Below are 10,538 nucleotides of genomic sequence, written 5' to 3'. Positions count from 1 at the left end.
CTTCCCCACAGCAACCTGATCCAGATTCCCTGCACTCCAAATAACTGCAGAACAATTTCTTCGGCATTTCAAATAGCTCCCTCTCTGCTTGTCTCTATAGGCAACAGCAGTAGGCACCAGCTTACTCATCCCTCCTTCACCTGCGAATTTCTTACCCCATGCTACCTGGCCAGCGAGAGGGGGTCAATTCTGAAATGTAGCTAGGCACATTTGATGGGCATTGGAGGAAGTACATGTGCATGCAAGTAGGCAGGATACAACCTACCTGCTTCCTCCTCTATTCACAATGTGCAATGGCATCTCAGTAGCCTCCCAAGTGAAAGGATAGCTGCAGCAGAAGCATGGGCCACCTTCTAGCCAACAAAATCAGCAACACACAAAACAGACTCCTTACAGCTTCAGTCTTGTTACAAAAAAACCCAGCATTTTACTTCCATTCTCTAGTCTTCAGTGCATTACAGAACCACGTCTTCCTCCTCGCCAGAAAATTATTCTTCTTCCTCTCCTCCACATCTGCTAGTAGCATTGCAAACACTAAAATTGCTAAGTTAAAATCAGTAGTGGTGCCCATAGAGACATGTTAGAGAAATAATAAAAAAACCCCACAAACTCAGGATTGATATGGTAAGAGTGAAGTAGAGAATTTGCTGATACTCCCCCCAACCCCCATAAGCATCAGGGACATGTTCCCAGTTGACACAGTTGGATAGCAGACAGGCGCCTGTATGCTGCAGGGGAGGCAGGAGGTAGAAATCTTGGGCCAAGATATTTCATGACTTATGACACCTAAAAATGACTTAAAAATAAGGAGGAGAGGTGGAACAAACAAGAGGTTCAAACCATAAGCCTGCACGTGGTCCTGGAGCTCTCCCAGCCAACTACTGGCTACACAAAGTTCAAGATGAGCAATTAAATGCCACCACGGATGCTGGGTAATGAAAGTCTTGCTGACACCAGTTACCATGCCAGATGTGTTAGCCACCTCTTGGGGAAAAAAATCCAGAGATCACTCTCTCCTATAACCGACTGGTGGATATTAGTGGAGCTCCTCCAGAGATCCATTTTCACTGGGCAGTGTCCCGTTCATCTCTAGGGTGGTCTCGGTACCCAAATATCCCAGAAGGATTTCACTGCGCCGCCGAGAGAGCTGCAGAATGTCTTCTGCCAGCAACTGCACTGTGGTGTATCTCACATTGTCCAGGTCAAACATGTCCTTCAAATACTGCACAATCTGGTGCTGCAGAAAAGAAGAGAGAAGTTTATAGAAAGGAGACTTCCCTCTCCCATGCCTACAATCAAGCAGAGTCAAAGGGTCTATTTCAGACTGCATCAGGTACATGGCTAAGGGAACTGTGGCCATACTTAGCTATTCAGAAGTCTTTGTAGCAGAAAAAACAAAGTATATCCCCAAATAAACCCAAACCTGATAGCCACTTAGAAAAAAGAGCAGAGAAATATCAAGGCAGCATTTTTTAATCAATATTACTCTTCAGGGCAATATCTACTGCAACAGTTTTAATTCAGTCTTGAAACAAAGGAGAAGAAAAACATGCAGTCATAAGATACTACCATGAACATTTAGGCTTTAAGGTCTACTATTAGTCCCATATGATCTCAAGCAATGTATTCAAATGTTAGATCCATTTGTCTCTTATCTTTTTATAGAATGAAAGCATGGATTTTATGCACCATCTCTTTAAGACTGTTCTCATTCTCAACTATGCTGCTCTAGTAAGAATTCTTACAAATCATAAAATACGGTCTACTGAATTAAAGAAAGAGCAAAAGTTTAATTAAGATTGATCATGCAAATCCAGATATCTTCTTACTCTCACAGAAGGGCATCTACCAGAGCAGCATGCGCTCACAGCTTTGCATGATAAGATGGCAAGCGTCCCACAAAGCAGCATGACAAGACAACCAGCTTACCTTGAAAAAACCGCAGACCTCAGACAGTTGCTGTTTGGGCCCCAAAAAACCAAAAGCTAGAACAGGACTGACATGCTCCGATACGGAGTAGAAATGGGAGATAAAGCCATCTGGTACCTGCCATTAGGAAGGAATTGAGAAAAAGTCAGAATTTTAACAAAGAATTTTTTCTGAATGAGCTAGGCTTATGAAGATATCCTGGCTGGTCACTGAAATGCAGTGGGTTCTGAGCTGGGCAGTGCAGCTAGCATGTCCCAGCTGGCTGTATTACTGAATATACTGGCAAAAACATCTGCATGTGGCCACTACTGTATAATACTGGGCAGTTCATAGGTCACAGCCCCAAGAAGTCAACTGAAGAGGAGAAGACTTGCTAAAAAAATAACTTCAAGAGGGCTCTGAGGTTCCTTCAAGCACAGGAGTCAGTGTCACCACTGCTGTTTCAGATAGTGCATGTCCCTATTCCCAACGTCTGGATTTGTCAGGCTCCAGATCTATTAGCAACATCAGGTTTCATGCAATTCTTCCGCACACATCACCTATTGCTGCTCGTTTTACTTACCATCAGAAGCCTCCTCTTTGCTTTCAGAACAGACCAGCAGGCAGTTGCTAGGGCCTACAATTGAAAACAAGGCAACTATTTAAATGGCATTGCCTCTCCAGAACAGAAGGCAATTCCCTTATCAACTGCCATTATGAGACCCTTGAGCTTTTCCCATTCCTATCCTTCTGCAGCCAACAATTCCAAAGTTAAGTCCATTAGGAACCTCACAAATTGGAAGCAAAAATGGATTTGAAGTGGCCCAGCTAGACCAGCCTCATAGCTTATGGATCAAGGCTCATGCCACCTGACGTGATCCCTACTGTACTTCAAGTCAAAAGCTTTCCTGCAGATCACTCCATTTACCAAGAGACTGGCCAACCCCATATCTTGGCTAGAGGGACAGAAAAGCTATTCCTTTAATAAACTTATGTTCAACCAGAGAGCTTTGGTTATTTTATCTGTCCTTTAAAGCATACAGTGGAATTCTGAATGAGAGCCACCCTCTAACATACCGTCTCCTTGAAGCTATCAGAGAGCCAGCGGTTGCGTAGGACAGCTAGCACAGAGGAGGGAGGGTTTTCCAGGTCCTCAAAAGCATCCATGAGAATGAAATCCAGCACAATATCAAAGAAACTCATGCACACCACCTGCCAGAGGACACAAGAGTTTGTAAGAGGGACCAACTGGGAAATTAACTCTATTCGTTAGACAGAGCCAGGACAAGCTTGCCACTGACTTAAGTAGGCACAACTCCACCCATTTCAGTTCAGCAGCTTGAAGTTAATGGAACCATTTATGGCAGTAGCTGGCTGGCCTAGAGACTGTCTTGTGTTAAGGGTAAGTAGATGGCAAACCAAATGAAATCGAACACAGCTATAAACTTTATGGTAGCAGTGCTACTTGGGACAAGCCAAGTCAGTGCAGCTTCAAGAGCTAATCAATCAAAAGTTTCTCATTGCATTAAGTTATGCTGAAAGCAGTCCAAGCCTTGAGCTCTTTTAACTCACCACTGTGATAGGCCTAAGGCAAGGGCGGGCAATTATTTCGGGTGGAGGGCCACTTAATGAGTTTTGGTGAGTTGAGGGCTGCATGGGTAGCTCTGCTCCTTGACAGCTGCCCTGCCCCCTGGTCACCATCTTTGGACCAGAAGTCCCACCCCTAACCCCTGGCCTTTGCCACCAAAAGTCCCTCCCTTGCCTCCCAGAAATACTCCTTTTGGGAGTGGGGGTTACCATCTTAGAATAGCAACAAATCATACACCAAAAGTCAGACACCTACTATAATATAATTTTAATTTTATTACAGAAATACTTGTCTTGATTTGTGTTTGCGTAGTGTATAGAGGCAATTGCATAACAACTCAAAAATAAATTCTTAGTCTTGTACATCATGGGGGGGCGAGTGTATATGTGGTTGTATGGTAAGGTGTGGCATAGGGTATAGCATCTGTGGGGTGTGAGGGAGGGTGGGGAGGTGTGGGGACTACCCTCCCCACACACACAATCCCCCCTGTGGCACACTCAGGATGCTCATGTCTGGCACAGGTGCTGGTGCCTAGTGGAACGCAGCTCTGGCCAGTGCTGCACATCGCAGCAAGGGGCGCAGCCTCTGCCGGGCAATGTCCATCACCGGTGCTCCCTGTCACACACCTGCAGCATCACCACACTCATGGCATGCAGAGGGAAGCCCTAGGTGCTGGAGCCAGCTGCCTTCCCCACTAGGGCTGCGCGGCACAGGAGGGAAGCCCTAGGCGCCTTCCCCCAGGGGGAGAAGGCAGCCAGCTCCAGCACCTGGAGCTTCCTTTTTGTGCGTGCGAGCATGGCAGGGAGCATCGGCAATAGAGACAGCCTGGCAAAGGTTGCACTCCTCACCCCAATGTGCAGCGCTGGCCAGAGCTACACCTTGCCAGGCACCAGTGCCCCGAGCCCCCCTGCCTGCTGTTGCTGCTGCTGCCACTGCCACCCCATGCTCCCCTCACACCTACACACTGCCCATCCCAGCTTCATGCTGCCGCCAGCCCCATGCCCCCTCCCAGCTGCAGCCCTGCCCCCACCGCTTCCTTACACACTGCCCGGAGCGACTGGGAAGCAGGGAAAGCCAAGCAGGTCTCCGGGGGGGATGCAGCAGCAGCCACCACCTTACCTGGAAGCTGTGTGCTGGCCAGACTGGGCCAGTTAGACCCACAAGGGTGGGTCTGAAATGCAATAGGGTATGTTTGGGGAGGTGTGTACATGTGGGTGCCTTGCTCCCACCCTTATGGGTGGAAGAGCTGTAGGTGGGGTAAAATTCGTTGGTGGGTGCTGTGGGCCAGATGAAAGTGCCTGGTGGGTCAGATTTGGCCCACAGGCTGTATTTTGCCCATCCCTAGCCTAAGGAAAGCCCATTTCAGAGGTAAACTTGTAAAACTGGGCACTTTTAATATGTTTGGAAGGGGAAACGCCAGCTCTTAACATTAGGGACAATGAAAAGCAGTTGCAATGTCAAGGTAGTAGCTTTAGGTTCTAGCACAGGGGTGGGCAAGATGCGGCCTGCGGGCCAGATGCGGCCCGCTAAGACATTCTATCCGGCCCGCGGGGCCCCTAAAACATTTAGAAAATTAATATTTATCTGCCCCTGGCTGCCTGTCATGCAGCCCTCAATAACTTGCTAAAAGTCAGTAAGCGGCCCTCCAGCCAAAATTATTGCCCGCCCCTGTCCTAGCAGTACCAAGTGGTGAAGCAGCCAGGTGCTTCATTTAGAGTTTTCACTCTTGGGATGCCCCAATGTATTAGTCTGTAATTCTGCCAGAGAGAGAGAGAGAAAGCGCACTATCACAAACCCCTCTTCCTTCAAGCTCCTGCTGAGTCGTTGGCCAGGTGTCTTGCTTCAGTGCATAACACAGCATCTCCTCATAGCTTTCCAGAAAGGCCTTGGGGTTCTTGGAGAGAACAAAGAAAGGAGATATTAGGGAAAGTTAGTTAGCAGCAACACAGTCCCACTTGGCTATTAATCATTTTCAGAATCTATTTTGGAGATGAAAAACTCTCGAAAGCTGCTGACTGGTTGCACATGCTGCATTCAATGTGGGGGTGCACTAAGCTTAAAGTAAAATGCTGTTTTGTTCTGTTCACGTCTGTAAGCAGCCAAAATTATTTCTAAACACTCCATCCAAAGTATTAGGTCAATATCAGCCAGGCTTTGCAAAATGGGATGGGTTTGGGACTGCCACCACCCTGCTTTCTAGCTTTGTATTGCTGGTGTTTTGGGATCATCATGGGAAAGACTATACAAATACCTGAGGACACAGATGTTCTTGTAGCTGACAAATTGATTCCAACAGGATTTGATCATCAATTAGCAAGACAGAGAAGCAATACTAGAGCTACAGGTTGGTGTAGAAGACTAGAAGCCACATTGAGATGTTCCCTACTCATTGTACTCAACAGAAACAAATGCACCATTGAGGCAGATGGATCTATTGAACAAGCAATGAGGCACCATATCATTGATGATGGCTTTGGAGTAAAGACTGTATTCAAAGAGTCTCACAAAAGGTTTGATGAAGAGAGGGAATTAGTTTTCTTCTTCCCAATTCAGTTATCAAAGCAAGGTAAAAATCCAGTGGAGGACTGGTGCATGAGTGATGCTCCTTTGCTCATGCAAGGGGCACCCAAGCTGTATGCTGCTCACAAGCTTCTTACCTTCTCAGCCTTTATCATTAGTCCTCTCACCATCTGTTTTCCAACCTCCCCAAAGAACAGCTGGTTGCTCTCATCCTTCAGGAGTTCCTGTGAGAACAAAGAATCTTCTTTCACCAAACAAGCCAATATCATTCCCAGTTCTAGGAGTGAGTGTGGGGAAAAAAACTGAGTCAAAGTAAGAGTGCCTGCACCTGTGAAGCAGGCAGTGCTGGCTGTGTCATTTTTTCTTTGACCCAAGTGTAACTTAAAACAGAATCTGCCCTGCCCAGGGCAGCAAGCACTGTGAAGCTTAACTGATTTCTGGTCACTCAGCAACTCCTCTAGTCAACCACTAGTTATACTAAGAAATTTTAACAGAAAAAAATTCACTCTAGTCCTCTCCAGCTGGAAGGAGTGTTGGTGCAAAGATGGGTCTTAAAAGGTAGGGTGTGTAAAAGGAAAAGGAGTGGAAAGGTGGAAGAGAGGCTCTCCTCTAGAAATCAAGCACAGAATAAGATAAGAATCTTGAAGAAGCAACCCAGAAATGCATGGGGTCGTACAAGGACAGTGACACACAAGCACCCTCAGTCTTGAGGTACTCCCCTACAGATTGGGTAGCCAGGGACAGAAAGCCTTTCACACCTAGCTCAGGGGTTCCAATCCAGGCAGCTGCTGGAGAAAGCTGCCAAGTAGTGTAGAAGAGGTATGTTTAGTCACCTCCAGGCAGTTCCCAGAAAACTGAACATTCAAATTACAGAACTGCTCCGGAGGAAACTTGGGTGCCTACCTTGGCCAAAGTCACTGCTGAAATGGGCACAAAAACAAAACTATGCTTTCACCATACCAATGTTTCTGGCCCCTTAGTAGGAGCATGTTTTACCTGTTCTGCAGTAGCAGAGGACTTCTTGTGAATGAAAACATGGTCGTCATGCTGAAGGGATACCTAAAGGAACGCTTTAGGAGTCTGGAAGCCTTAGAGCAGATACAGACAGAACCTGCGATTGCTTTCCAATAACCAAGAAGTTCCTACCTGGAAGGCCTGCCTGATACAGTGCAGCTTTGCCAGGAAATCCTGATCATTGTAGCAGCCTAAAAGCTCCGTCCTAGAAAAGACGAAAGCAGAACATTATAGACGCCATCAAACAAGAGACAACTTCTTGTAAAAGGGCATCCAACAGAGATCTGGAGAGTTGACCTCTTAAATTCCTAGGCCCCTTCAGGAAAAATAAATAAATAAATAAAATTGCAGCCACTTCTCACGAAGAATTAACCCAAGCCACAAGTTCTTTTCCTGCAGGTCACTGAACTACCTTTAAGTAGTCTTTGTTCTTTAAAGTGCATGGCTAGATTTAGATCAGCAAATCTTTTCTCCAAAAGGGAAAAAAAATTATGTATCCCATAACTAGTTTCTTGGTGCAGTCTTAGTGGTTTTCACAGCAAGAGAATGTAGCCAATTTTAAAAAGTTAAATTAAAGAAGGCTTCACAGCATCAGAAATCTATGGGTAGTTTGTATTTCCAGACCAGCAGAGATGGTGCTGTGAGTTTCTCTCCATCCCCAAAAGACAGCATCCTAGCCCCAACACTGAGGCCTATACTACAAGAATGTGCCAATACTGAGGTCCTACCACAAGATCATACCTCTACCTAGAGCTGTCATAATACTTAGAGACACTCACCTTAGTGTTCTGCAATGAACTTTCCCTTCTTTCACCAAATGTACAGCTTCTTCATATGCAGCTGCTGGCTTGGAGAGCTGGAAGGGTATTTCCCCAATTTGGAGGGAGTCAAAGAGCTGCCAAAAAAGCAAAGGATGTAGGAAGCAGAAAGACAGTTTCATCTTTGCAGGTTACCCAGAGGTCAGAAAGAAGCAAAAGGACAATATCCAACTGATGCAGAAAGCATTAATGTGTCTTATTTTAAATATAGATATTTCAACCCCCATTGCAATTTATTTTCTTTCAGTTTTCTTAGCTCCAGCATGGCCCAACACCTTTTGCTACAGCTGCAGTATAAGCCACGTTTAGAAGTGCTTTTACAGTACTAGTTTAGCTGTTACTTTGAAGTAGCAAACATCTAGTTATCTTTCCCATGGGTTTCCCCAAAATTAGGAACAGAGAGTACCATTTCCCACTGCAGTAAGAGTAAATGGCATACAGTGGGTTTATTGATTTATTCTAAAGAATAAAAATTGAAGTCACCTCTGCTGCAGAGAAGAAGGAGTCCTCGGAAGTCGAACTGTCTTCACCATCTGTCCGAAGTCTCAGTGACCCGTCTGTCAATGGAAGCATAAGGGTCCTCTCTGAAACAGAGAAAAAAAAACAACACAACCATGGGGCTCCAGATACCTGCTTTCCTATCTCTAGATTGCCATTCCTCTCCCCTAATGCATTCCCCTCCCCCTCAGGAACAAGAGTCTGTGACAGTCCCCCCTGTGCCCCCCTCCACAGTCACCTTTAAATGCCTGTCACCTCTTTGACTTACTCAGCTAGAGAGATTTGCTTGGCCTTTAGGAGACATATGGTTGACGAACTGTGTTAAGAATCCTGGACAAAGCCCGAGGCTTCCTCATTTAATTACTGTAGCCCCCTGAAGAACTGTGCTTTTCATTGAGTGACTCTAGCAAATGCTTGCCTACTACTGGGAAGATAAAACGGGTCCTATAGAGCTAGATTAATTAGCTTCCTCAGTCTTGTAGATGAAGCAATAAATCAGAGGCCAGGGACCAGCAGTTGACAAGCTACAAAGCATTGCATATTTCTGGTGCAAAGGTTGTTCATAGGTTGAGTTCCAAGAAAAGCATTTGGTCTCTTTGCCTGTCCATCTTATACCACCAAACTCTGGTTCAGCCACTCATCTCTAGCCTCTCTAAATGGATTAAGTCTTTTCCTATGCCCATTATACATCCTTGTGCTCAGTTCTATTCCCCAGTGTGATCAACTCCAGGTCACTCTCAAGGCTGTGCGTCTTTATCTAGCTTCCAGATCCCACTTACCCAGGTCTAGCAGCATGCTGTCAGAGGGGAGTGTAGACCCAAATTCTTCCTGGAGGTGATATGCCCGGTGCAAGAGGGATTCAAGCTTTTCAGCAAACTCCTTTTTTGGAGACTCCTGCTTGAACATCAACAAATAGCATCCTTATAAAACTATTAGCCTGCTCACAATAGCAATTTGTCATCGTTAGAGATGCTAATAGGACAGTTTTGACAGAAAGGTCAAGAGTCATGTTTTACACATTGCAGCTTAGCCAGGGACCTAAAGTGAATCTTCAGTTAGGCATGTTAAACTGACAGTACAGAATGAACAAAGTAGGGGGCAGCACAACTTATATACACACTGCCCTTCCATCTCTCTTCATTGTCGCTTTTGAACTTTAGAACAATGGGGGGGGGAAAGGGTTAAGACTCAGGTCACTAGCCCGTCGCCTCTGATGTTCTAACAGACTGGAGATCACACAAAGGAGTTCAGTGAGCTCAGCCTAGCCTCATGTAGAGGTTTGTTCACATCACAAAATCTGCACAATCCTGTCTATTTAAAGGCCAAAACCAAACTAGCAGTCTACTGAGACTGACTTCATGGTGGCATTAGACACAAGTGATATTTTCCATTAACACATTTGCATGTTATCGGTAAGAGTAAGGGACAGCTTGCATAATGCCTACCTTCACAATACTTTGTTTAGATCTACACTTTCACAAGCAATTAAGCCTACCACTTGGAGAGTCAACAAAAGCACAAAGTACTGGTTATGCAGCAACTGTTTTTAGGCTAGCTGTAAAAACACAATGGCAAACAGCAAAAGAAGAATTCAGGTTTGACTTGCATAAATATTATAGAACACAAAAGCAAACATCCCACATACTTAAGACACCAAACTCTGTTTATAAGTGCCACAAGGTGTCTTACATCAACATCCGACTCCTAAAGAATTCTGACTTTCATCCCTTAAGTACAGCTGCCTTTTTAAAGCTCCATAGTCACCATTAACCCTCTTCCATTGAAGATCCCTTTTTAAAAGAATCTGCCCCTGAAAATTCTCCCAGATTTACAGGGACAGCATGCCAACTGTAATCCTAAAATAAACTACTGCAAACTCTCTCCTTCTAACCTCTTAAGTGACCATTTTTAGCTATTAAGTTTTTCCTTTTTTCTTCCTTGTTTTTCTTTTACTAAGAAAAGTGCATGACCATACCATAGTCAATTTAAGTGCAGCCCAAGAGAACAACTGATAAAGCAATGGAAGACAAACTACCTCCAACTTTAAAGGCATTAAAAAGGAGAAAAAAAAAAACATTAGACAAAACCTACTTTTGACCTTGTTTGTTGCTGGATTTGTTATTTTATTTTCCTGGCCATACCCAGCACTGGAGTTAAAACTAACCTGTGTGTGACACCACCTGTCATTAGAA

The 10,538-nt window shown here is 45.0% G+C and overlaps 1 protein-coding gene across 2 annotated transcripts in view; it reads right to left on the bottom strand.

The window, feature by feature from the left end:
• Positions 1–382: 382 nt before the first annotated feature.
• The window catches only part of MIGA2 (mitoguardin 2), a 20,493-nt gene continuing 10,337 nt past the window's right edge, over positions 383–10,538 (bottom strand). For both annotated transcript variants that reach the window (XM_006024347.3, XM_025205028.1), the window contains 10 exons: positions 9,126–9,240; positions 8,332–8,432; positions 7,810–7,925; positions 7,163–7,235; positions 6,154–6,240; positions 5,292–5,390; positions 2,986–3,120; positions 2,492–2,545; positions 1,930–2,046; positions 383–1,237 (listed from right to left, as the gene is read on the bottom strand). In XM_006024347.3, the coding sequence (XP_006024409.1) occupies positions 1,037–1,237; positions 1,930–2,046; positions 2,492–2,545; positions 2,986–3,120; positions 5,292–5,390; positions 6,154–6,240; positions 7,163–7,235; positions 7,810–7,925; positions 8,332–8,432; positions 9,126–9,240 (1,098 nt within the window). In that variant the 3' untranslated portion in view covers positions 383–1,036. The remainder of the gene's footprint in view (positions 1,238–1,929; positions 2,047–2,491; positions 2,546–2,985; positions 3,121–5,291; positions 5,391–6,153; positions 6,241–7,162; positions 7,236–7,809; positions 7,926–8,331; positions 8,433–9,125; positions 9,241–10,538) is intronic.

The sequence above is a fragment of the Alligator sinensis genome, unplaced genomic scaffold (genome assembly GCF_000455745.1).
Source record: "Alligator sinensis unplaced genomic scaffold, ASM45574v1 scaffold388_2, whole genome shotgun sequence".
Lineage (NCBI taxonomy): Eukaryota > Metazoa > Chordata > Crocodylia > Alligatoridae > Alligator > Alligator sinensis.
The sequence above is the reverse complement of the archived record's forward strand: the minus strand, read 5'-3'. Positions and strand labels throughout refer to the sequence as shown.